This window comes from Tasmannia lanceolata, unplaced genomic scaffold (assembly GCF_043159265.1).
Source record: "Tasmannia lanceolata isolate RefF3 unplaced genomic scaffold, GAP_Taslan_0.1 ptg000016l, whole genome shotgun sequence".
Taxonomy (NCBI): domain Eukaryota; kingdom Viridiplantae; phylum Streptophyta; class Magnoliopsida; order Canellales; family Winteraceae; genus Tasmannia; species Tasmannia lanceolata.
Genome location: NW_027518693.1, coordinates 15343545 through 15371370, shown reverse-complemented (window position 1 = coordinate 15371370; position 27826 = coordinate 15343545). Strand labels below are relative to the sequence as shown.

Below are 27826 nucleotides of genomic sequence, written 5' to 3'. Positions count from 1 at the left end.
CAAATCCCTAATAAATAAACAAGATGATGGCAATACACCATAGTATTGTAAGGAACATGTTAAACCTATGCAAAATGTATCACAATGGACCTACCTGAGAAGCTTAACTTTTATAGCCAAAGAAAAATAAAGAGATCTAATAAAATTTAGATTTTAGGAGAGAGGAGTTTCACCTCTCTGCAATGGATTTTCAATGGATTTTTACAACGGAGAATGAAGTTTCATTTTGGCGTGGGGAAGAAGAAGGTAAAAAGGTAAAAATGTTAGGTGAAATGCATTGGGATCCGTGACTTACTTTCTTGGAGGGAAAACCAACACAAGGGCATTTTTGTCCTCAAACACTCATTGGGATACGTTTTACCCCCTTTTTGAGAATTTAGCCAACTCCACCCTTTTTTGAGAATTTCAGATAAAAAACACATTTTCTTGAGAATTTTCCCATGTTTAAAATAAAAATATCACTATTTTTTTAAAATCTAGAGATTATTTTGAGATTTTGTTGTGTAATAAAATTATAATATTTTGTAAATGGGAGATGATTTTTTCAGCCCACTGTAGGATAATGTGCCCCACTTTTATACCCTGCTTGTTTCAGATTGTGGCCACCGATTGTAAGGCCCAAACTGATTATAGGATTCAAAATTAAACATAATTTTGAGTTCAATAATTGATTAGGGGCTAACAATCGATTATCACGATCTGAAACAAACAGGGGCATTAGCCTGAATTGTGGGCAGACTTCAACGCTTTTTACGCCGAATCACATTAATAGTGGGACGAATTATCCTACGGTAGGGGCGAAAAGTTCATCGTCCTTTGAAAATGTGTGAGATATTTGTGACGTAGCTCCGGACAGCTTCGGTGTTTTGTTGTTAAAAAAACAAAAAAACAACACTTTACGTGGTAGGCGAATGCTTGAACGCCTTTTTTGACTTTGAATGCTGTAAAAGTGTTACGTGCACCCCAACTTGGACCCAAAAAGTACAAAAGGTAGACCGACGTTCTTTACTATTGGGACGCAGGCAAACCTTTTTCTAATTGAGAAAGGGTGGTGGGACCCAGTGGTAATTGGATTGCTACTTCATCCATCTCCATCGTCCACGTGTCCTATGTGGATGGAAATAGATTGTTCTTTCGATGGGTGACTCTTTTTTTTTCCACACCCCATTTCTACGAGGTGACACCGTATCTATGATAAAATAAGAACCCGTCAATTATATATTAAAAAAGCTATAGTAATCAATGACTAATCTTTGTTGAAATCCCCCCAAAAGAATGCCTTTGGATCAAAGGATTAGGGTCAAAGGGGTTTAGCATCAATAAACAAGACTTTGGTACTCCACCAGATCAATGTCCTAGTCACTTGATCCCACAACGTAAATAGACTGTATCGCGTAAATCATCTCCATAGGATGATCCCAACCATTCGATCTGTAGAGGGACTACACATTACATAAATCTCTATAGATCAGAGGGTTAGGACCATCCTATGGAGATGATTTACAGGATAAAATCATTTTAAGTTGTGGCCCATCAAATGAACGGCTTGGATCACCCTATGAGGTGGGCCCCACTATACTTTACACGTCCACACACCATATAATACCTTATATTCAAAATAGAATCACAACCTTATTCATTACTCCAATGTCTTGGGCAATCATAAACATGGCAAGTGCAATGCAAAAAAATATCGACCCTGTTGAGTGTTGACCACCACATGTACAATCCTCACAAATCCCACGCCCAATAAATGATATTAACACCTCATCCAAAATGGGGTTGCCTAGACACCCTACATTTTGCCCAGAACTGTTATTTTTTCTTCTCAGAGTAAGATTTGAGCTGTCAAAAATGGCAGATCCCACTTGGTGCTCAGAATTGATATTTCCAACCCCTTTTTCCAGCCTTTCGAATCCATCATTTCGGCTTCATAGAAGTCAAACCACCTTAATTACATGTGATATTTATGTGTAATCTTCGATCACAGTAATATATAGAATATAGAACTAAACAATAGGGATGCCTTAGTCGTAAATTCGTAATGCTGATGTCTTGTACGGCTCTTTCTTCCTTTCAAAACGAAAAGCATTCCAAGCTCTCTCAAAAACAGGCATGAAAATTCAAACTCTGAGGCAGTGTTCCAACCAATAATTAATCATCATGATTTGGAAAGTCCTTTGATCGTGTATCTACCATAGGATTGATTTGATGAACGGTCAAGATCATGGTGGGGTAGACAGAATCAATTGTATTTGAAGAAAGAAATATCAGCCCCTAAATGTCAAAATATCTGGGTCCCACTTTCTGTCTTTCTATAACATCAAACCAACGGTCATAAGACTCAGCTTTCATATGGGTGTTTCTCCACAGATTCCTGTTAGAAAAATTGAGCCGTATATTGATATGGGCCTTTCACCAAATTTTGAGCCCCATGTTGATAATGACACCCCCATAACGAGATTGAACGCATCCAAAAGGCTACCTGTATGTGTGTGGACACTAAGAAAGTGTATGAACAAAGCAAGATACTAAACGTCTCCTCCATTAATGGGCTTTTGTCTTCCACAAAAATATCATTGACTTTGACTCCAGTTTATAGCAAGAGAATCTCAGAACCTTGTTCTTTATATAACTAACTAAAATCATAGTAGAGAATCAAAATATTCAAAATAGGATGTGCCTTACCTTGCATTCTGTGTGAGAACTCTGAGGATTTTGAGCAAAACCCAGCAAAATGGCAAATTCTTCAGTAGTTCCAGTAGCATACTTAGGCAACAACACCTCCGCCAACGTACCCGAATGGCTAAACAAAGGAGACAACGCATGGCAAATGGTCTCGGCCACGCTCGTGGGGATGCAAGGAATGCCCGGCCTCGTAATCCTCTACGCGGGCCTTGTTAAAAAGAAATGGGCTCTCAATTCAGCTTTCATGGCCCTCTATGGCTTCGCCGCGGTCATGCCTTGTTGGATCCTCTGGGCTTACAAGATGTCCTTCGGCCATCGTCTCCTCCCCTTTTGGGGAAAAGCTGGCCTCGCAGCCTCACAAGATTTTCTGATCAGACAAGCGCTCCTACCCTCCACGCTTCATCACTTTAAGAATGGTGCTATTGAGACGAATGCCACTGGACCTTGGTATCCCATGGCTTCCATGGTGTTCTTTCAGTATGTCTTTGCGGGTGTCACTGTTGTGCTACTCGCCGGAGCCCTTCTGGGTCGCATGAGTATTAAGGCTTGGATGGTGTTCGTACCTCTGTGGGTTACTTTTTCTTACAGTGTAGGGGCATATAGTGTATGGGGAGGCGGGTTTCTCTACCACTGGGGAATCATGGATTATTCAGGCGGTTATGTCGTCCACCTCGCTTCTGGGACCGCCGGATTTACAGCAGCTTATTGGGTATAGAATCATTCTCCCATTTGAACATTCACTTCACTAGATTCATAGGCACTCTGTTATCAAATTATACAAGTAACCATAGTCATTTTTTGGTGCCTGTATTCATATCTGAGTGAGAGAACCCACAGGTTAGACATGAATTATTGTGCTTTCCTTGTTGCAGGTTGGACCGAGACTGAAAAAGGATAGGGATGAATTCCCCCCTAATAATCTGTTACTCGCGTTGGCTGGAGCGGGAATCCTATGGATGGGTTGGAGCGGATTCAATGGCGGAGACCCTTTTGCGGCGAATGTGGATTCTTCAGTTGCAGTTCTCAACACCCATATCTGTGCAGCTACCAGTCTTCTGGTATGGACTTGTTGGGATGTCATTGTCTTTGGCAAGCCCTCTGTGATAGGAGCTATCAATGGAATGATAACCGGACTCGTCTGCATCACTCCGGCCGCAGGTAAACTAAAGCAAACCAGAAGGGTACCAAGGTCTTATCTCTTTGATTCTTGAGAAGTTCTCAAGGACTTGATTGTCTACAATCCTTGTTTACAGGTTTAGTTCAGGGATGGGCGGCGCTGATAATGGGTATTCTTTCTGGAAGCATACCTTGGTACACCATGATGTCTCTGAATAAGAAGTCCCGGTTGTTGCAGAAGGTAGACGACACCCTAGGAATCCTTCATACGCATGCTGTTGCGGGCACTTTGGGTGCGGCTCTCACGGGACTCTTTGCTCATCCGACCCTCTGCAACATGTTCTTACCAGTAACCAACTCCAAAGGGGCCTTTTACGGTGGCGTGGGTGGGGTCCAGTTCCTTAAGCAATTGGTTGGTGCGTGTTTCATAATTGGATGGAATGTTGTCGCTACATCCATCATCTTGCTAGTCATCAGAGTGGTCATACCCCTGAGAATGCCTGAGGAACAGCTTGTGATTGGGGACGATGCGGCTCACGGAGAAGAGGCATATGCTCTGACCGGGCAAGGAGAGAAGGATGACCCCACACAATACGGTGCAACCCGAAATGGTGCCGAGTTAACTCCTCGAAGATTGCTTCCATGAGGCCGGAATAGCTCGACACAAAAGATTTTAGATTTGGATGAGACAGTGTGAGGTCCTTGTGCGTCTATAAACATACGAAGGTTTTAAAGTTTTCCAGTATGAATTTGGGAACTAAAGTCATTGCACAGATAGGTAATTCATATGTACAATAGTCACTTGTGGTGATTCAACAGAGGCCTTCTCTATAGACATGGAGGCTTCTAGTAAAGTAGAACTTGAGCAATCAAGAAGCAAATGTATTAATTATTTTGTTCATAATATGCTAGATACATTCCTGTAGAGAAACTGTGATAGTGGGGAATGTTGGGCTAGTCGAATTGTTCCCAGTCCTTGGTTACTTTTGTGGATGATTGTATTGGAGGTGGAGCAGTGAGGCTTCCGATTCCGGACTCGAATGCTTCCCATTGGGTTGTAACAGATACTGCATTACTGCTACTGCTGAATGGGTTGGAGTTTCTCGCCTTTAGGATGTCAAGTGTCTCCACATAGTTTTGCACACGCCGAACCTGTAGGGAATTGTAAGCTATGAAGAAAAAGGCCACAGCTTTATGTTGATTATCTGAATTAATAGTTATTTGGAAGAAATTTTATCTGCGGTTCCTTTTGCCTGTATATTGTACTTTCAGTGGGAACAGTAAATTCTAGTTTTTATTAGAGAACTTCCCATCCTATCACTTGCCATTCCTGAATTTTCTCTCACAATGCAAACCAAAAGCATCTGATGTGGAAAATATGAGAGAGATTCTTATTACACTTGTTTACAGAAATTAAACTATAACATGCAAATCAAAGAAACACGCATAAGCACATAGAATTTAAGAGCTAATAAACTGTTCTTAGTATGTTTTGTTCAAAATTTCAGATGCAAGCACAATTCAGGAACAAATTCATTTTCAGAAAGATGATTTGAGAAAAGAAGAGGATCAACCCAGTTCCAAAAGAGGCTTGAATGTGACTGGAACAGAATGCGTTAATAGTTCGCCATATAGAGCTCTGTTTGTCACAGACATTGGCAGGCTGAACCATAATGATTTATAGTAATTTCCATGATTTTTATTTAATTTTCAGGTAAAGTTTAATTAAATTTTTTGTGGGTCCTATGCAAAAGATGCCAATAGTGTTTTTATCACATATGGAGTCTAATTTAGAAGTTAAATAGTTTTAGAATTTGTTATTTTGGTTTATTGTACAGCAATATGTAATCGCTTCCTTTTTTTCTTTTTTTTTATTTGTTTATGTATTTATTTATTTTGTGTGTGTGTGTGTGGGGGGGGGGGGGGGGGGGTTCTAAAATAGAAATTGAGTACTATTTACGCTGATCTATGGGCTGAAATTGATCCTATATCAATGGCTAAACTAAACTAAACTAGGTGTTTTTTGCTCCTATATATAATGGATGTATTTTTCTGGGGGTCAGTGAATAGCTATGATATTTTCCTATTGGATCCTAGGTCTTACCCTTCTTTGACCTCGTTAAATGTACTGTCCTCTTATCTCTTTCTATCAACATTTGTGATGATATATTGGATTTTTGTGCAATTGAAAATTCTAGTAAGTTTTCTACTTTTTGTGGATTCCTAGTAGTTTAGTTGCATCAATTTCAAAGGCACTAGTTTCAAAAGAATTGCTTGAAAATCTCTTCATTAGAGAAGAATGTATTTGAACTACAGTTCTTCCCTCAATTGACAAACAAGTATAAGACAAAGAGACAAGGAAATAATAATGGAAGAAATAAGAGAAAACACTACCTCCCAATACATCAAATATGTTACAATGTTGATGTGGACAGAAAAATAATGACAAACAACATAAAAAATGGCAATGATGCCTTCATACTTATCAAATCAGGTGGTAACCTGTTGCATAAGATGAAATGCCAACACTTGCCTAGAGCATCAGTCAATATATCAGCAGTGGAATAGAGGAGACACAAATAATCTCGACCTCTCCATATGTGATCTCTAAAATAAAATCAGTCAATTTCATTTATGTTTAGTTCTGGGATGAAAAACAGGGTTGGCATAGGTAGAAGAATATTATTACAAAACAGAATGACTGGGTTAGGAACACGAGGCAAGCTCAAATAGGCTAGAAAAGAATGTAGAGCGACATTAATTCAGCACTGACGATTCCATGAATTGTTCTTAAGATTCAACACTAGAACATGCAACAATTGGTCGTCTCTTGGCGTACCATGAAAGGAGAATGGGGTTGAGAAAATAAAATAAAATCTGCTGGCAGAACGATAATCACTAGGGAAGCCAGTCCAACTGACATCACATGGTTAGGAATAAAAGAACCTTTGAAAAAACTAAGGATGTCTTTAGAAATTGAAATATGGGAAATTGAAGGAGTTGCATACTTGGGAAATGAGGTTGACGGAGAAGGAACTATCTGATATTGTGAGACCCAAATATTGTAGATGGCCTACAGTGAATTTGATAGGCAAGGGTGGAAAGAAGAGGACCATTCAGCACTACAATGCTTGGTGTTGCTAAGGGCGTGCCTGTGGGTCTAAAATCAAGCATGTTGGCACATGACAATAGTTCTTAGTTTTGAGTAAGGAAGATGAAGTAGCTACCGGCTAGTAGAAGTAGCTTCAACGCTGGGAAACAGTGGAGAGGAACCAGAACTTTCACATCACAATCAGCATGGATTTGAGGAATAAAGGAGAGGAGCACTCTTGCCACATGTACGGATGATATCATCCAATTTTATGCTGCGAAGAGGAGAGGCATCCAGTCCATCCCAAGAGGTGTGGCATAGGCCTCATGGGTTTTGTTTTTTAAAAATAAAAATAAAAAAGGACTGATACACGCACGGCCATGGTTTGATATTGGGATGAACTCACTTTGTTTTACATTTATTAACCAGCTGTCAAAGGTTATTACAATTCCCAAAAAGCTCTCAGCAGCTAATTAGAGAAGTGTAAAACAAAGTGAGTCATCCCATCATCAAAACATGTTCATGTGGATATCAGTAGCATTTAAAAATCATATAAGTAGAAAAGAATAAGGAAAAATGTAATCTAACTACTATATATAAAGGCAAAATGATGGGTTAATGTGTTCCACCCTTTGCCAAAAATTCCGTCTATATCCCAGTTGTATTATGCCTATTCTCTTCAATAAGACGTTATGATATTACCTACTTTCTTTAGGGTAAAATCGTAATCTACATCTACATATATAAAGGCAAAATCTTGGGTTATTTTCTTCCACCCTTTGGCAAAAATTCCATCTATATCCCAAGTGTATTATGCTTATTCTCTTACATAAGACGTTATGATATTACCTACTTTCTTTAGGGTAAAATCGTAATCTACTTACGAAAAGTACCGACACGGGTACCTGTCTATGGCAATTACTGAAAAAAAGTACCGGTAAAGACATATGACAATGACAAAATAACTACTTGATATTACTCATGCAGGACACTTGCAAAATATTGACGGATTCCGGGCACCTTAAGCGGAACAACAATTATGGAAACCTCTATCAATTAGAGGGCTAGGATCAACCTATGGAAATGATTTTATGGGCACAACCGATTGATGTTGTGTTCCATCACATGGACAGTTTGGATCAACCTATAACCCTCTATAGATCGGAGGGTTCAGATCAACCTATGAAAATTATTTTTGGGGCACCACCTATGTAGGCAGTGGCGCATCTAATGGACGGTTTGGATCATCCTATCGTACGGGCCATACCGTACATTTTAATAAAGTGAGGAGTGTGATCATCAAAATACGGTGAGTAGTGCTATTACAAAATACAACCTATAGAAATGATTTTTTGGGCACAACCGATTGATGTTGTGTTCCATCACATGGACGGTTTGGATCAACCTATAACCCTCTATAGATCGGAGGGTTCGGATCAACCTATGAAAATTATTTTTGGGGCACCACCTATGTAGGCAGTGGCCCATCTAATGGACGGTTTGGATCATCCTATGATACGGGCCATACCGTACATTTTAATAAAGTGAGGAGTGCGATCATCAAAATACAGTGAGTAGTGCTATTACAAAAACTTCGTTGTTTTACCGCTTCTTTATCAATGTTCATGTATTAATAATTTTTCTTTTACCTTTAGGCTATGGAGCATATAGGCTATGGGGTGTATTCCATATTACTTTCTTAAGAGGATATCTTTCAAGGATTAATGCAATTATTATTTTTTAATGCAATATTATGTTTGATTGACAAATGTTTAGAGCTTTTTAGAGCAATTACTGATATATTTAGCCTATTTACTTTCACCACCACCTTGCTCTATTTTTCATGTATTATAGCTTTTTCCCCTTTTTTTAAATCAACTTTCATTTTCTCTTTGAAACTATTGCTTATCCTATATATATAAGTAAAGTGGAATCCTCTAAGCCATGTGGTGCCACGTGTCAGCCCCTCTCCAAAATCGCAATTAACAATGGTTTCAAAAATCGCAATTTGTTGCTTTGTGAGGAATTTAAACGCCTTTTTTTGAGGTGTTAAATATTGCATGCTACTATCCGTTTTCTCTCTTCACCTTTCCCGATTTACCTCCTTAAATTAGTAATTAAATCACATACAGACCCCACAAATCCTCCCAAAATCAGCGACCCTCTCTTTCTCTCTCTTCCCTTTTCTTTCATCTTCCCCCTCATCTCTTAAAATCCCTTAAAATCAGCTTCTTCTATACCCAATCAATTACGTTACTCAAAAAGTCATAACTTTTCTTTCCAAATAAGTGCCCATTAGTTTAATATAAATGATACCCAAAGAAACAACCACGATTTAAAATAATGCATAAAATCAAGGATTGATATAAACGCCTAAAATCAAGGCTCTGAGCAAAAGTATATTTATTTTCGCATACAAGGCAATGACTTCCACTTTCCAAACATCCGAAACCCTCTCTCTCAAACGTATCTCTTTGTAACCCTTCCAATTCCAACTACCATAAATCCCTTAAAATCAGCAATAAATTCATTTCTTATTCCAATAAACCTTTCTAATTCCACCTTGGCAACCTTCCATACGAAACAAATTGCATTTGGTATTCCCTACCTTTCTAAAACAGTTGGTTGCATCCAAGTCCAATATTACACCGATCAATATCAATAATAGCAAATTAAATCTGGCATATTCTTATCTTACCAATGTATGTTTCCGTAAAAAACATTTCAGACATTTCTCCTCAAATCCTACGTCTCCTTCTTCTCCTCCATCAAAATGGCAAAAGAGACATCCTTGCAGACATTTCAAGGTGAGTGTTTATGCAAACATTTCAAGGCGAGTGTTTATTATGTTCTCTTTAAGATGCTGATGGTTCCTTCGAATTTTTTACGCCATCAAACCAACAATCACATGGTCTTTTGCTATATTAGTACAATTTTCAGGAATAGGAATCGGCATCCTATTAAATTCTTTGAATCTAGGCATGTAGTGCAAACCTTTGACGAGCTTCTATGGATATTAAATTTGGTGAATAATTTTGGTTGAAGATGGTCATTTTAGATCTAAGCTTTTTCATGCAGCTATTTGGATATTTGCTTTCGATATAAAAAATTCGTGAGTTTTATTCTGCTTCCCATTTTAGTTTTTTTTTCTTCTAATATGGTATTGTTTTTTGCAAGTGATAGATATAACTTCAAACACGGGCATGTTCTCTCTCTCTCTCTCTCTCTCTCTCTCTCTCTCTCTCTCTCTCTCTCTCTTATTTAGCTGTCCTGCACCTTCTCTCCTTGAGAAAATTGATTAGTTCATCAATTCATGCTAATGTAGTTCAATGGTGTTCTTCTTAGTTTCATGGGTCCCTAACGTTTTATGTTTTTGTTTCTTATATAGAGATTGAATCTCCAAGATTCTTGATTTGTTTATGAATTCGTGCTTATGTTATTTTACAATCAACCATTTGGCTGTTAAGTGCTTCACATAGTTTGTTTCTATTTCGATGTTGGGGACCCAGTTGGTCACTCACAGGTTGTTAGTTCAAGTGGTTAATGATAGGTTATTTCTATTCGATGCTATGCTTCACTCAGTTTGCTAGCAGCCATTTTCATCTCCTTTTAGGCCAACTGCTCTTCCCTCATTTTTACTCTCTTTTCAATACCTTTTGAAAGTTCTAGAAGATCATTTAAGCTATGGAATATTTCTCCAGAATAAAAACAACCCATGACTTCAGATGCCATAAAAATCTTCTTTCCAACTATCCAAAAATTACTGGAGATTGACATTAATAGAACATGTCAATTTTCTATTTACCATATTTGAGAAAATGAAATTCTTGATCAAGTACTCAATACTCACAGTTTTCTTCCTTAGTTTTGTTGCTTTTTCCTTTTTCTTTTTCTATCAAATGGGTTTTCCATGTTCTTCTCTCGCCCATTTAATATTAGCTGCTCTTTCCTTCATTACTTCTTTTTTTATTTCTTTGTGGTAGATGTCAAATATGTAAGAGACTTTTCATATTTTCTATTTACCATATTTGAGAAAATGAAATTCTTGATCAAGTACTCAATACTCACAGTTTTCTTCCTTAGTTTTGTTGCTTTTTCCTTTTTCTTTTTCTATCAAATGGGTTTTCCATGTTCTTCTCTCGCCCATTTAATATTAGCTGCTCTTTCCTTCATTACTTCTTTTTTTATTTCTTTGTGGTAGATGTCAAATATGTAAGAAACTTTTCATATTTTTAGTTGAGGTTTTGAAAAAAAAAATCATAATTTGTTTCATTATTATTCTTCTTTATTCTCTTTTCTTTTTGTTAAAAAAAAAAAAAGCTATAAATATTTCCCTTTTGGGCTGCCCCGTGCATCGCACGGGTCTGCAACTAGTTTAGTCTAAAAGTTATATTTTGACCATGCTTAATGGCACTTTGGGTTTTCTATATGTAATTCCTCCAAATATCTTGCTGATGTTCTTATGATTTTTTTTGAGCTTTATCCTTCTTCGGATTTCTTTTATATGATTTTTCATGTTTCAAATCTCTACAAGAAGAGTTTTTTCAACAATCATATGTCAGATCACTATTCCCCAAGAAGAGTTTTTTCAACAATCATATGTCAGATCACTATTCGAGGGACATCATTTCAAGATTCAAGGATGGTGAGCATTCATGGATATGCCCGCAACGTATGGTTTTTTTTTCTTTTCTGGTATCTTTGGATATACTGTTCTCTTTTTGTTGGCTTTCATGGATTTAGGTTTTGGCTGACCATCCAGAGTAAATGTCCATCTAATTATATAGATGGATGGTTGGCTACTTTTATTCCTATTTTGATTGATTGAAAATCTTCTTTTTTTTTCATTTCTTAAAGCATTGTTTGTTATATTCTTCGTCTGAAATATGCAATGTATGATCTGAGAATTCCTTTGGATTATATTTGCATTCTGCTTGAATTGCTTTTATGAAGTTTAATAATCACATTATGTGGGCCATTTCATGCCAAAAACAAACCTTTCGCCATCCAAACGAGCCTTATAGAACTTAATTTGTGATTATTTTGACGGGAAATTTATTGCACGCATGACAAACACAAAGCTCCAATTAAGCCATTTTGAAATTTTAGTACAATATTAGATTACCACCTCATTTAACACTATTTGAAGTGATAGTTGGATAAAGTAATATTGTTTTCCCTATTATATATCAATAGATCCTACGCAGTTGTTCCTTTTAATCCAGATTGCCACTTCATGTTGCACTATTTGAATTGATATTTGGGTCCCACGTGCAACGCACGTGTATTTTTACTAATATAAAACAATCGGCAGATCGCTTAGCCCCATTCATCTTCGGCACAAGAGCGCTCGATCAGTGAGCTATTACGCACTCTTTCAAGGGTGGCTGCTTCTAGGCAAACCTCCTGGCTGTCTTTGCACCCCTACCTCCTTTGTCACTGAGCGGTCATTTAGGGGCCTTAGCTGCTGATCCGGGCTGTTTCCCTCTCGATGATGAAGCTTATCCCCCATCGTCTCACTAGCCGACCTTGACCCCTGTTATTTTGGGGTCATATCTAATATTCAGAGTTTGCCTCGATTTGGTACCGCTCTCGCGGCCCGCACCGAAATAGCGCTTTACCCCTAGATGTCCAGTCAACTGCTGCGCCTCAACGCATTTCGGGGAGAACCAGCTAGCTCTGGGTTCGAGTGGCATTTCACCCCTAACCACAACTCATCCGCTGATTCTTCAACATCAGTCGGTTCGGACCACAAATGGAAAGTCTCCAAAGCAGACGAAATACAGATAAGCAATGAAAACGAGGGGGAATTATTCAAATTCAAATGCAAATCTAGGAAACAGTGCCAGCCTCAAACATTACCAAACAAACCAACAAGGACGATCAGACTCATCTCAAAGCAAACGAGACCAACCAATAGAGAAGCCCTCTAGAAGGCAAAACTCGAAAGGTAAATGGTTTGGAGAAGAGCTAAAGAGTCCATCGCCATGGAGTGCCCTATTTGCATCCAGGAATCCTGCTCCCCCAGCTGGAATTCATCCCACCCCATCAGGACGAAGAAGACAACATACCATACTGCGAAGCTCTTAAAGATCATTTGATGAGGAAATGGAAGTTAAAAGGGGAGCTCCAACTCTACACCCTAGAACATTGGTTTTTTCGTCTTTGAATTCAGCAACTCTGAAGACTGTTCACAAGTTCTGGAGAGCTGCAATCACAACTGTGGGGGAAGACCTGATCCTACGAAGGTGGACGCCAGAAATCTCTCTTGAAAAACTCAATCTAACCCCTGTTCCACTGTGGATTCGGTTGCGAGGTTTACACCTGAAATTCTGGACACCAAATGGTTTGAGCAAGATAGCCAGTGCCCCGGACAAACCTCTGTACATGGATACTCAGACTGCAGATGCTTCACGATTGAACTACGCCAGGTTATGTGTTGAAGTAGATGCAAGCTCATCCCTCCCGGACTTCATCAACATTTCAACTATCAAGCAAAAGGTAGAATATGACTGGAAACCTATTCCTTGCCCAAAATGTAAAGACTTCAGTAACAAAATAGAAGCATGCCTCAAGGAGAACGACACAGAGGACACAGAAAAAAAAGGAAAGACAGGAATGGCAACCTGTGAAGCAGAAGATAACCTAGCTTGAGGAACCATCCTTCGAGAGCAAATTGGATGGTAACATCAAAGCGGAGGATAAAAAAGACTACTGGGATGACAAGAAAGTAGACCAGTTGCAAATCAAGGCCCCCAATTCCGCAAAACTGACACGTAAAAACACCTACTCATCCCATGAAGAGCAAGACAAGGACAATTGAAAGGGCACTGAAACTGAAGAAAGTTCAAGCAATTATCCAACCTCTGATGGGGATTACGATTCAGACCAGCCGGCAGGGACCAAGACCCGGCTAGCCAAGATGCCTTAGAAGACAAATTGTTGACGGACACAACGACTCCGAAGAAACAGAGTACTCGAAAGAGAGTGGGGATGAAAATTCTGAAAAATATATCAACAAAGGATACCACAAAAGGTTCCAAAGAAGCTCGGAAGAAGAAAGTATCATGGGTGGATGAGCGTCTTCTAGTCAATCTGATCATTGTTGAGCAAGAGGACAGTGAAGAACATACTCCCATCAAACTAGCTGATTATGTAACTCACGTGCATTAAGCAATCGAACTCTTAGGTTTAGTGTTCATCTATCCCGAGTTTTGGATCTCCCCTTCTCATATGATCTTAGTTAGGGATGGTGTATTGTGCCCATAATTGTATCATCTTTCTCTTTATCTAATAAACCAGTAGGGGTCCTGTTAATTGCCTAATTGGCCGTAACAGAATTAAACAAAGAAAAAAGATAGAAAGAGATGAGGGAATGGTTGATTCGAGGCAACCGGACCTCCTAGTGGTTCAAATCGAGAGGAACCATGACTCTCCTGAACAAAGTTTCCCTTGTTTGCTGTAATTTTCTATTCTCCCCTCATTTCATTAAAATAAAGAACTTAAATACAAGCACAAAAGTGTGCCACATCACTAACCCATTTGCCCACTTCCATAGCCCATTACCCACTTACATGGCACATAATAAATAACTAACACCCACAGATCTAAAAAGCATAATCCTACAATAATTACTTGTAACTACATCTCATACACCATACTTGCATTCCTTCCCCCTTACAAACGACCTTGTCCTCAAGGTATAATTATTGAATAAAATACTTTAATCCGCCGGGGTCCCAAATTGTAATGGCCGTGATTATTCGAACTCCCACCTACAAATTCCAATGTGATCAATGTTGAAAGGGAATACGATTTTTCGTGAAGCCACTTCAAAATGATCAAGATGATCCTTGGTGGTGTCTTCAACAAAACTGTCTTTTTCGCCATCAATACTTGCATTTTTCTTCATATGAACATCAACACTTTCAAGATTTAACTTTTCTGTCTTTACACATTTCTTTGATCTCTTTGCTATTTTTTCCAAGCATTATGCAAATCACCAGTGTTCTTCCATCATTTTTTAAAAAAAGCACTTTGATTTGCAAGAAATCATCGTGTAGGGATTCCAAAATCTCTGAAGGCGCAGCCATGGCGTAGGATCTACCGCTGTGATACCACTTGTTACATGCCTAATTAGTCGTAACATAATTAAACAAAGAAAAAAGATATAAAGAGATGAGGGAATGGCTGATTTGAGGCAACCGGACCTCCAAGTGGTTCAAATCGAGAGGAACCATGATTCTCCTAAACAAAGTTTCCCTTGTTTGCTGTAATTTTCTATTCTCCTCTCATTTCATTAAAATAAATGACTTAAATACAAGCACAAAAGTGTGCCACATCACTAACCCATTTGCCCACTTTCATAGCCCATTACCCACCTACATGACACATAATAAATAACTAACACCCATAGATCTAAAAAGCATAATCCTACAATAATTACTTGTAACTACATCACATACACCATACTTCATGTATCAGCTCCCCGCCAAACCCTAGCTTACCCATAAAAGAAAGAACTTCAAAATAATCTTCAAAAGACATGTTTTCTTATTGCAAATTGGCAATCTCCCTATGCAGTTGACAGATTCAGGCTAGATCCTCCCACTGAAAGTATGTTCGGGCTATTGTGTCCCATTTCTGCTTTGTTGTTTTCATAAACAGGACACTTCTAATGATGCTTGGCTCCATCAAATTCAAGAGCCAAGCCATCATAGTAAGACTGCCACTTTCCCAATCATCATGGGATGGATCAACTTCTTTGGGTTGTTTAGGCTTCCCATTTGTTTATTTTTTTGAGAAAATTAGGCTTCCAATTTATGTAACATAGTTTTCTTCGAGTGTCAATAAACATCCTAGCCAATTGGGAACATTCCAGGTAGTTTATTCTGTCAAACCTAACAATAGTAATCACCAATCATGGATGGGTGTTTTTTATTGAACAGTAGTAATCACCAATCAATGATGGTTATTATGACTAATCGACATGGATGTGATTCTTGATTGTTTAACCTCAACCATTCTACGTGATACCCTTTTCACAGTTATTAATTGAAGATATCACAAGAATTATATAATAGAGAACCAATAATAAATAGTCTAGAATACACCTTTGACTGTTGAAGGCAGATCCTATTTGTTGTCCATTGTTACCATAGCTGTCCAAAAGGGGAGAAAAATTCGTACTCTGATACCATGTTACAATCCGTCCATAGAGAGATTATAAACTGGTTAAGAGTTTCACGCGAAGTAGAGAAGTAGGATCAAGATAGGAGGAAGAAGGGAGAAGAGAGGAAGGAGAGGAGAAAGTGTTCGCTTTTTCTTTTTTTCTTTTTTCTGTGTGTGTGTGTGCGCGCGCGTGTTGTGGAGAGGGGAGGAGATGGGGGGGTGGAGGGAGAGGGGGGACCCATCCCACGAATATATTCTATTAACTTCATGGGTGGGAAAGCCCAAAGAGGGCCCACAATATGAGCAACACAAATTCACCTTATGAGCAACAAGCACAAGAGGTTACAAAGAAATAATCGTCAATCCCTTTACCCAATCTATATAACACTCACAACCCAACAGGTCATGTCAAATAAAAGAGACAGTTACTCCTCATTGTTGGATTATCTACTCAGATTTTATGCAAAAATATGTCTCACACAGACATACATATTTCTTGGAGAGCAAGAAACATGACATCATTGCCAAATCTAGTTCAGAAGTCGGATACAGAAAGCAAAATTTAGCAATATCATAGGGATTCAAGGACCACCAAGTAAACTTGGACATCCACCTTTCTTCTCCCACTTCTCTCTATGAAAAATAATATCAGCATGATCGGTATCAAATCCAATCCAGTCATTACGAACGTCCGAAGCACGTTGAGATTGATGCCACTTTATTCAAGAGAAGTATGAACTCCCTACATTTCTCCTGCCGTGCAAATTTTTGATATGTTGACTAGGCACTAACAAAAGATCGATATTCATTTTCATGGACAAACAATAGTTGTCCACTCCAATTCATTTCGGCAGGAAGGGTGGAATGACTCGTACTAGTGAGAACTGGAACAGAACCTTGAACCAAAAATTACAAAAGCTCTTTTCTGGTTTACTCCAGTTGTTCCAAAAGTTTAAAAGTAACTTAACCCAAAAAGGGTAACAGCAAAAACACATTCAGATTATTCCTCGAAACTTTTCTTGATTACAAAAAACAAGTAATCTATTGAACATGTTATGAAACTGAACAAACCCCCTTCTATTTTGTTGTTTATAATCTAGCTTTCGAGCATAAAATGATTACTTATAAGCTATAACAATATTGCCATTCAAAAAAGGCTATAACAATATTTAATAGCAGCTGAAATGATTCTACAGGAGATCTGATACATACCAAAGGATTCTTAAATGTGTCTTACATTAGAAAGAGAAGCTAGGAGTGGTAATAAACAGATATACCAAATTAACATAATGAAAGAGTGGATTGCATTGTTTTAGGCTGTTTGACTTGTTATTTCTCAATAGAGGAGCAGAAATAGCATATTCATTAGTGTCTCAGAGATAAAATGTAGTCATGTAGCTTTTAGCACATAAAAAACAATCATCTTGGTCGGCCAGCTTATCAAAGGCATGCAATTAGTATTTCCGTGCACAATTCTTATTGTTAGAGCCCTACTAACCACTTGCCAATGTGACTTCAAACATTCTACTTCGAGCAAAACCATGTTGTATGCAAAATTACAAATCAAACAAAAGAAACATATCACTCAATAGGCTGAGACCAATTAGTTACTAAAAGAAACTGCAATAGATAGATTTACAGGCAACATTATGTTATCATAAGCATATACCAAATCTTAAAACATCTCAATAAACCCATTGAAAGAAACACAATTACAGAAGATCAAGTACCTCACTCCGCCTCTGCACCTTCGCTTCTCCTTCAGCCTCTAGACTGTCTAACTTCAGCAATTGCATCATGAGTAATTCAGTTAACACGACAAACTCCTTCACATCAACCTTTGTACCGCCCTGAACGGCCATCTCTAATGCTGAAACCTGAAACTTCAATTCACAGGATTTTCAGAAACCAACATGAGTATCTATTAAGAAGCGCCAAATGGGTAATTTCTCGATGTCGGGTTTATGAAAGAATCACCTTCTCCGAGAGCTTATCAACCTCTGCTCTGACGCGGGCAACAGCATCACATGCCATAGAGATCCCTTGATCTTTGCTCATCTCCTCAAGCTTTCTCTCCTTGCTGGCAGGGTCCTCTAAGAGGATTACTTTTGACATGTCCTTTACACCCACCATGTGGAGATACTCCTCATCATCTTTCTCTTTTCCTCTGAACAATAGTCTCTGTTCCTGAGGTTCCAAACCAGTCTCTTGGGCAAGAACCTTCTTCAAATCACCTTCATTAAAAGAAAACAATATAAAAAACAGAATAGCAATTAAAAATTAACAAAAGCAGCATCAAAATGAATAGTTATTGTCAATTAACAAGCAAGCCTAAATGCACAAAGACAACAAAATAATAAATTTAAACTAAACGAACAAAGACAATAAAATTAATAAATTTAGATATGTAAAACAAAAGAAGCATCAAAATTGTCAATTAATAAGCCTAAATGCACATAGACAACAAAATTAATAACTTTAACCTAAATGAACAAAGAGAATAAAATTAATAAATTTAGATATGTAGGAAATCCCAAACAATGAACCAGAAGCTACCAAAAAGAAAGACACAGAGAGCCCAAAAAGGTAAACCCACATTCCAATCAACAGACCAACAAAGATAAAAGATAAAAGCAAACCTAAATATCATAAATCAGTACTATAAAAGCAGCTTGAGAATATGGGCAATTCGAAACCCACATTCCAATCAACAGACTAACAAATATAACAGATAAAATCAAGCCTAAATATAATAAATCAGTACTACAAAAGCAGCTTGAGAATGGGCAAACCTTATATCAATCAATGGAGAAAAACACACTGACACAAACAAACCCAATAAAAATAAAAGAGAATTTACCAAAAGTAGCTTGAGCAGGAACACTAATCTCACGCTGGTAAGACCCATGAGAGACCTTGATTTTAATCATGGGTCCCAAAGCCCCAACAGCATCATCCCTTTTCTGGACAAGCATCCCACCAGGCCTCAGTTCCCAATCTATCTCCTCCTTTCCATTTTCTAACAATCCCTTTCTATTTGATCCTTTCATTGTCACCAAACCAACAAAAACTGAAACAAAATAGTTGAATAAAAAAAGGTGGGTTGGGTGGGAGAGGTGAGATTTCCCTTCAAATTAAGCAGTATTGAATAAGCAAGCTATAAAGGGCTGATGAGATTTAAAAAAAGTATGAGAATGTAGGCCTAGAAACCCAACAGAAAAGAACCTGCTTTTGCTTGGTGTGAAATCCAAGAGAACTTTTTCTTCTGGAACATATAAATTACTGGTCAGGTGATTATATAAGAGGTCAGAGCAAATTTTCTTAACTGAGTCAAGTTTTCCAAAGAATCAAATAAATTTATGTTTGAAAGCTACCCAATTACAGATTAGAGAGGTCAATGGTAATTGGGCAATCCTCAAAAATGTGTTTCTTACCATTTCCTAGTGGAGCATTGGTGGAAGTGTGGAACACATGGATCAAATGGAGGTTTTTAGACTGCAATTTAGGGGATGTAGTTGTTCTATTGCTCAAAAGTAGCTTTTGAAATTGCAAGGTGTGAAGATAATATGGTCCCAAGTCCAATTGGATTGGGGACATTTTAAAGTACACCTAGCACATGTTTGGCCTTTGGGCTCACACTATTTAATGGGGCAAAAACATGGATGGTCCATGACCTTGTAAATCTCATTAATGGGTGAGGCGCCCCAAGTCCAATCAATAGGGCATTGGATACCGACATTTGATCACTGATTGAAAGGCTAGGACTACTTGTTACAAAGAGTTTTTAATCATGGGCCATCCATGTTAGAATAGTGAGGTTCCACAAGCATAAGCATGACATGTCACAAATAAAAATGTACTTATGAAGACACTTTTACGATCAATGGTATAAGGTAATCTCAAGGGCCATGTGTGTGAAATCAATATCATTGATCTTGTAGAACATCGCGAGCCGACCCACATGGTCTTGGTATGATTAACCAAACCCTACAATATTTATCCATAATCATTCCTCTAACCACATGATCCCTAATCACCCCCCTTAAAATTTTAAATAATGATTTTATTTGTATTAAAATGATTGATTGCAATGTTTTTTTTTAGTGTTTAACAAGTAATAATTTATTGAAATTTGGAAAACACTTGTAAAATGGAATCCCGTTCATAAAATAAAGACGGACGTGGAAATTTCTGATAATTTGCTCATTTTCACAATGTTTTTGGTATTTATGGGGATCGAGCTCTCTTCGTTGTTGTCTTGCCCATGTGTCACGGTAACAGAGTTCCGTTTTGCTACCAGTCCTCTAATTTATTTTTTTCAATCTTAAAAGTCATGGTTGTGAGGTTTTCTCGAGTTAGTGTTATAGACTTCACTTATTTTTTATTAGTCCTAATAAAATTGAAAACTTTCATAAGAAACTTTGTTGTTGGGCTGAATCATATTTTTAGTATCAAGGTTGCTTCTGCTCTCAAGTAACCCAAAAAAATTTTGGGGATCCAACAAATGAACGGTTTGGATCATCTAACAATACAGCCCCACTAAGTTTTTTGGGTGTACTTTTTATATACGAGCCGACACCATATAACACCTATAACCATTGTTTTTCCTATTTATTTCCTTTCTCCTGTCTTTATGTCCCTATGGTTGTATCATTGACTCCATTAATGGGAGTAAAAAGATTTTATATGGTGTGTGGTCACTCGGTAAAGTCCAGTATTTTAAAAAAAGTACAGTGGGGCCTACTTCTCAGGACAATCCAAACCGTTCCCAAAAGTCATTTCCATAGAATGATCCTAATCCTCGGATCTAAGAAGGGACTACATATTATATAAACCTCTGTAGGATTATCCTGTGGAGATGATTTATGAGGTACGTACAGACCATTTATGTTGTGGCCCAACAAATGAGCGGTTTGGATCGTCCTACGAAGTGGGCCCCAATGTACATTTTGAAAAATACTAGACTTTGAGGCACACAACATATAAAATCTAGTCAGAGTAACGAACCCTCCGTGTCTAGGTCAGAGAATGTAAAAGAAAAAAGTAAAAAATAAATAAATAGAAGTCAAATTATGAAATTAAGTAAACCATATTATCAAGATGGGAAGTGATATGTGCGCCTTTTTTTATTACTTGGGACACCAAAATAAATAAATAGAAGTCAAATTATTGTTAACTTACCAACTTCTCCAAAAGCTAAAGGCGTTATTTATCTTTTATACTTTAACACTCCCCCGCACGTGTGGCCCACTTGGCAAACACGTGGCACATGTGGTCCCACTTTGGGCCGACCATCGCATGTAGGGCTGCAACTCGAGCCGGGTAAAACCCGACCCGCATCGACCCGACCCGAAAATAGCCTGGGTCGGGTTCAGGTTTCATGGGTTTCGGGTCGAGCCGGGTTCAGCATTCAAAAGCCCGCATGAATCTCGGGTCGAGCCGGGTTTGAAGGGGCCCGACCCGACCCGACCCGAGTTACATAAGTTATAGTATGTACATTTTTTTCTATTGTTAGTTAAAAGTTAAAGGGATAATTACATTTACACCCCCTCTAGTTTCTGACACATCCACTTCCACCCCTATAGTTTAAAACGTGACAAATACACCCTTGTAGTTTCAATTTGTTTAAGGTAGGCCCCCTCAGCTGAAGGTTCGTCCATAGATTGAAGGGTTAGGATGATCCGATGGAGCTGATTTTTTGGGCACACCCTAACTATGTCAGGACCCATCAAATGAACGCTTTGGATCATCCAAACAATGTGGGCCCACATTATTTGGATGATTTTTTGCTAGTGTTTGGATTCGGGTAGGGGCCCACATTATTTGGATGATCCAAAGCGTTCATTTGCTGGGTCCTGACATAGATATGGTGTGCCCAAAAAATCAGCTCCATCGGATCATCCTAACCCTTCAATCTATGGATGAACCTTCAGCTGAGGGGGCAAACCTTAAACAAATTGAAACTACAGGGGTGTATTTGTCACCTTTTTTTTTTTTTAATTCCCTAATATCGTACATCTTTTATTGACCCTACTCTAAATCGTATCTACCATATTTGTAGATATCCATCATGTTCCCCAAGTAGATTATCTTGAGCCACCCATGAGTTGGGATAGTCTTGTTTTTTTTTTTTTTGAAAAAAAAAAAACAAGACTATTTTGGAAGCTAGTCAATGATGACCCTCCATGGATTCACCTATGTAAGCCGCAGCTAAAGTCGCAAAAATAAGAGCTTGAATCCCGCTTGTGAATAATCCAAGAAACATGACAGGTATAGGAACCACCAATGTTTGATTACAGCATTGTTTGATTCAAGTGTGATGTGAGTGTAATTACATCATTGTTATTGTTTGATTCAAGTGTAATGTGAGTGTAATTGCTGCTTCTATGAGTTGAGTTGCCTTGCCAAACAAGAATTTTCCTTAAAAATTTGCGTCAACGTGAAAAAACCCGACCCGACCCGAACCGACCCGAGATTTATCATGGGTAGGGCCAGGTTTGGGAATCGTGGGTTTTCCGGAAAAAAAAACCCGACCCGACCCGACCCGAGATATTTCTCGGGTAGGGTTGGGTTCTCCAAAACCCGACCCGCCCGACCCGAGTTGCAGCCCTAATCGCATGTGGATTTTTGCTATCGGGAGGTTTGAACTCGAGACCTTTGGCTTTGATACCATGTTAACTAACCAACTTCTTAAGCTTTTGGAGAAAGGCGTTATTTATCTTTTATACTTTAACAATTATGAACTTAAGTAGACCATATTATCCATATGCGAAGTGATATATGCGCCCCTTTTGATTACTTGGGACACCAAGATAAATAAATAGAAGTCAAATTATGAACTTAAGTAGACCATATTATCCAAATGGGAAGTGATATATGCGCCCCTTTTGATTACTTGGGACACCCAGCAGTGGTGTATGTGGCAATTGATGCTTACTTGACTGAATTAGATGTTAGAGGATTCCGTCTAGACGAAACGGCGAGGAGGAGCTGCTGATCTGCGAGGTTCTGCGGGCCTTGAGGAGATTGGTTAACTTATAGGAATTCTAGGCCCCTTGGTTTATAGTTGATGCGCTTTGCGTCTTAGAGAAGAACACAGAGGGAAGGGAGCGGAAGCGACTCGCCCTATAGAATGAATAGTTATATATCACTTCCCTATCCAAATTTTTTGACTATCTATTCTCCAGAATTCACAAAATTGACAAATGCCTCTCATTAGCCATTATGTTATCTACGAGAAAGAAATACCAACCAGCCAACTAACAGGGTGTGTGTGTATGTGTGTGGCGGGGTGGGAGTGGGGGTGGGGGTGGGGGTGGGGGTGGGGGTGGGGGGTTAGGATTCTCCTATGGAGATAACCTATGGGTTACAAGTAGGCCGAACGGGCGGATTGGGTTACCTGAGGATCATGTGGGTGCGGGTCAAATGGGTTGGATAAAAAATGACCCGCATCCCTAAGGATCAGCACTTCGGTGACCCGCACCTACTGCGGGTGGTAACCCGTAATTTTTTGTCAGAGAGTTTTTTTTTTGGTCGAATAAGGAAATTATAGCAACAAAAACAGAACAAGGGACTTAGAAAAAATGTGAGTACCCCCATTGCAAACGAACCCTTATCCCTTTTATACTAGGTTGCATTTCCTCTTAATCTAGACCATCCATTTCTCTTTTTCTTTTATCTCATGGTTCTTATGAATTGCTTCTCAATGAAGTAACACAAAATGCCTGAAGTACCCGACCCAGCCCATGTTTTGGCGGGTTGGGTGTCCTATGGGTCAATTTTGACGGTTCACTCAATTGCCAACCCATACCCATAAATTTGCGCGTGGGTTGGGTCGACCCGCGGCACGGGTCCATTTTGCAAGGTCTTGTTATAGTCTATTTATGTCGTGGCACATAAATTGAACGGGTTGGATCATCCTACGAAGTGAGCCCACATGAGTTTTTCTAAGGGAAAAATACACTTAGACCCCCTGTGGTTTTGACACATTCAACTTAACCCCTAATGTTTAAAAAGCTACAAGGTGGACCCCCTCAGTTGACGATTTGTCCACAAATTAAAGGGTTAGGATAATCCGATGGATCTGATTTTTTAGGCACAACCTATCTATGTTAGGTCCCATCAAATGAACGCTTTGGATCATCCAAACAATGTGGGCCCATACCCAAATCCAAACACTACCAAAAACACATTGTGCCCACATTGTTTGGATGATCGAAAGCGTTCATTTGATAGGCCCTGACATAGATAGGGTGTGCCCAAAAAAAATCAACTCCATCGGATCATCCTAACCCTTCAATCTGTGAGAGTATTTTTCGCTTCTTTTTTTTCAAATAATGGACTCCAATCCCCTCGAAGACTCGATTTTTTTACTCTCGGCCGAAGATAAAATAACAATTAATAATGGAGCAACGATACGTGCAGATTCGTGTTGGCAATGAAGGAGTCTGTGGCTTTAAATGAAACACCTCTTTAACTTTTAACTAATCCAAATTCGGCCATTGATTCGCAAAGGACGAAACTTAAAAGTTGGAAAGACTGATTTGACAGCCACATGTGGAAAGAGTTTTGAGTTCCGAGGCTTGCAGCTCGACCTTCGATGATTCCTTTTCAGCCATCAATATATATTATATCTCTCATGCGTCCACATGCACTTTCTTTCCACCTCGTTCTTTTCTGGGTTTGAACTTTGAAGAACCACTAGAATCCTTTGCTTGTAACTTGATTATCTTGGACTTTGGTGAAGGAATCGAGAGTGATTTCACAGAAGAAGGCTATATTTCTGCCCTCAGGCTATATTTCTTATTATCCGACCATGTGGGTCATCCCATGATGGCCCACGAGATCATATTTTCTCAACCAAACATGCATGTAGTTCAAAAGCTTAAGTTGTTAAGAGTTGGTCTTATCTTAATCATTCATACTTCAATAATCCCCCTCACCAGTGGCCCCTCTTTTTTGGGTCGCCGTACATGTGGCATAGGTGGGCCCTCTTTTCTGTGGGTCGTGAATTTTGAACATGAAATACTTGTTCGGTTAGAACCCAAGGCCAATAATTTGTATTTCAACAAAAATTTACTTTATTTCCCAGGAAAGACAACAAAACAAAGGCGTAAAGATACTTGTTTTTAGAAAAGACAAACAAAAGAGGATGGAAATATCATTTCCAATGTATATATCCTTTTAGGTCCATGGTGTTTTACGCCCCAAGTATAAAACAGGAGTGCCTATTTTTATCATGACACATTCATATCATAAATGTCTTTAGTGGAATTTGACCAATAGGGGCGCCCTTTGCTCCCTTTTGCAAGGGCGCCTGTGAATCTAGCATTCCTCTATCTAAATATATCTTATCTCCATGTTGGGAAAGTTAACTTCCCACATTTTCATGGGATTCAGTATAAGAAAAAATAGAAAGTTATGCCCTTTAGTTTTTATTTATTTATTTAGAAAACCTATATATTCGTTTGTATTTTGTTTTTCTCATAGTGGAAGATCGTATTCTTGCCATGGAGATAGGCATCCATGCCGAACCACGTAAAACCTCAGTGTGCATCATGTAGTTTGCTTCTTGTTACTTTTCCATGGATTTTCTCAACACATTGGCATGAATTCTATAAAGACGCCAAAAAATATGGTCCTTGTACATTTTCTCTGTTACATCCGAAAAAGATGCTCCTTGTACATCTTCTCCATTACTTCCATAAGATCGAAAAAATCATGGATTTGTAATATATTGTTCTGTTATACACTCCACATTGGCTTAATGTTGACACTTCAAACAATTGAGAAATAATTTTATTAAACTTGTTCATATGATCAAATGACTGGCGTAACTTCTTTCATATGTAAAGTACGTACATAATTGCTACTTGACATGTAGCATGTTTGTGAGTGATTCCGTCATGTAGAGGTCCTCGAGCTTTATGCTTTATCTAGAGTTTCTCATCATACTCGTTATTTACAACATTACGCAGCACATCAATCTCAGGACCTAAGCAAATCACACTCTCATAGCCCTCAAATATTAATCTTTCTAATTATCCTCTAATCTAATAAATTTTTTTTTTTTGAATGGTTCCTCTAATCTAATAATAAGTACTTAGATATAGTTTAAAGCCAGAAGATTAATTAGATATATAAAATCTCAACCATAGTCCAAAAATATGAGTTTCGCCCAAATATGGAAACCATGTGATTTTCACAATGCCATCTTAAATGGGATTTGACCAATGGGGGTACCCTTTGCTATCTTGTTTGCAAGGGCGCCTGTGAGTCTAGACTCCTTCATTTAGATAACATAGTTGATTTGCACACCTATGGCTGTAGTGGAGAAGATGTATAATATATAAGCATCTTTTTGGCATCTTGACCGAATTCATTTATGATATGCTGATGATCATTTCTGTGTTATACAACTCTGATGGATCGAAGATGTATCAAACACAGCAAGAGAATGTTAAATTACTAATTGATTGCTTCTGGTAAAGAAATCAACCAGTCTAAAAGAAAGAGATTTTGAATCTCCAATTCAATGCTTTCAAAGATAATCAGTCAATTTGAGTCTAAGCAAAGGAAACTCAACAGAAAGCCCATATTGGTGCTACTATCTCCAATGACCATTATGCTAACATTCCTCTTGAAAGGATGAAAAACCCTTTTAAGTCGATGAAATCAATTTCATTTTCTACTTCCCTCCACTATTTTTGCTAATCTAAATTATAATACATATCAAATTTATATAGTTAATAGCCTGAGCTATCTAATGTTTCTTTTCTTTTGCTAACTTTCTGAACAAGAAACTTACCTATAAAAATGAAAACAAAAAATAGAAAATTACAAAACCCAGCAATCCACTATATCTTTTAACATAGACTAAAATCCTCTTTAGATAAAAGAAGTGAGAATAAATCAAAAGACTGGACATATTCATATTGATATTCCACATAAATTCTTTCCTAAATTGGGTCCTTAATTTCTAGGATAAAATACCAGTGCTTGTTATGCATGAATATATCATGTTAAATAATAAATAAAAGGCAACATGAAATTCTTTATTATATGATTTCCTTCACTAATAGCATAAAATTGTCAAAACTGGAAAAATGAATATTTAGTGATTAGTAGAGTGTCTTAGAAACAAACTCAAAAGCATTAGTGAGTGCAAAACTGAGTATAATATCTAATATATGCCCAAAATTAAGATTATGGGAAATGATAGAGAAGATGGGAAAGAGAAGCAAATATTAATAAACATTTGAAACTTCAAGAATGCAGTTAGAGATACTGAAGTCCACACCACATCTTGGATTCTTTGTAAGTCCATGGCTCAAGCTCCATGCCTGGAGAAGTTTACTCAAACATCTTTTTTTTTCCTTGACTGGTAAAGAATTGGATTAATAATGAAACTCAGGAAACACCCCCAGGATTGAGATGATCAAGATGCTACAAGCAAACAAAGAAAAATGCAAGAAGAAAAAACCAACCTGGACCAAAACGTCATGGGGCAAGAAACTTGAAAGTCTACAAAGACGCCCTAGCTACCCCTTCCCTAGCCTCACTATTCACCGATCTTCTTACGTGATGAAAAGAGACGAATGATCCCTCCACTCAGTCCAAAATCTCATCCACTGTGCAAACCTCCAAGGATGAGAAACACTTCCACTTAGCCATTTTATTACATTGAAGTCACCTTCCGCTATCTGCTAATTGAGAATATTCGGGGTGAGAATCCTTAATCCTTGATGCACAGCTCTAATC

At 38.2% G+C, this 27826-nt stretch overlaps 2 protein-coding genes across 3 annotated transcripts; one reads left to right on the top strand and one right to left on the bottom strand.

Annotated features, from left to right (window-relative positions):
• Positions 1-1621: 1621 nt before the first annotated feature.
• LOC143849196 (BAG family molecular chaperone regulator 4-like) lies at positions 1622-19625 on the bottom strand. 2 transcript variants are annotated; one of them, XM_077358258.1, is made up of 6 exons: positions 19501-19625; positions 19292-19331; positions 18927-19136; positions 18044-18300; positions 17797-17949; positions 1622-4956 (listed from the first exon to the last, which is right to left on the bottom strand). In XM_077358258.1, the coding sequence occupies exons 1-6, from the start codon at positions 19501-19503 to the stop codon at positions 4759-4761; spliced, it is 861 nt and encodes a 286-aa protein (XP_077214373.1). In that variant the 5' UTR covers positions 19504-19625; the 3' UTR covers positions 1622-4758. The 2 variants fall into 2 exon arrangements, with proteins under 2 accessions (XP_077214373.1, XP_077214374.1); XM_077358259.1 differs by having other exon boundaries at positions 17797-17943; positions 19501-19620.
• On the top strand, positions 2622-5119 carry LOC143849195 (ammonium transporter 3 member 1-like). Its single transcript, XM_077358257.1, has 3 exons — positions 2622-3397; positions 3561-3846; positions 3942-5119. Exons 1-3 carry the CDS (start codon positions 2738-2740, stop codon positions 4448-4450), a joined length of 1455 nt encoding a protein of 484 aa, XP_077214372.1. The 5' UTR covers positions 2622-2737; the 3' UTR covers positions 4451-5119.
• Positions 19626-27826: the final 8201 nt, after the last annotated feature.

Coding starts and splice junctions, on each gene's coding strand:
- LOC143849196 (XM_077358258.1), bottom strand. Junction 19,137..19,291: donor TTCACACCAAGCAAAAGCAG/GTTCTTTTCTGT, acceptor ATTTTGTTTCAG/TTTTTGTTGGTTTGGTGACA. Junction 4,957..17,796: donor AGGTGCAGAGGCGGAGTGAG/GTACTTGATCTT, acceptor AATTCCCTACAG/GTTCGGCGTGTGCAAAACTA.
- LOC143849195 (XM_077358257.1), top strand. CDS start 2,738: ATGGCAAATTCTTCAGTAGTTCCAGTAGCATACTTAGGCAACAACACC. Junction 3,398..3,560: donor GATTTACAGCAGCTTATTGG/GTATAGAATCAT, acceptor TCCTTGTTGCAG/GTTGGACCGAGACTGAAAAA. Junction 3,847..3,941: donor CTGCATCACTCCGGCCGCAG/GTAAACTAAAGC, acceptor CCTTGTTTACAG/GTTTAGTTCAGGGATGGGCG.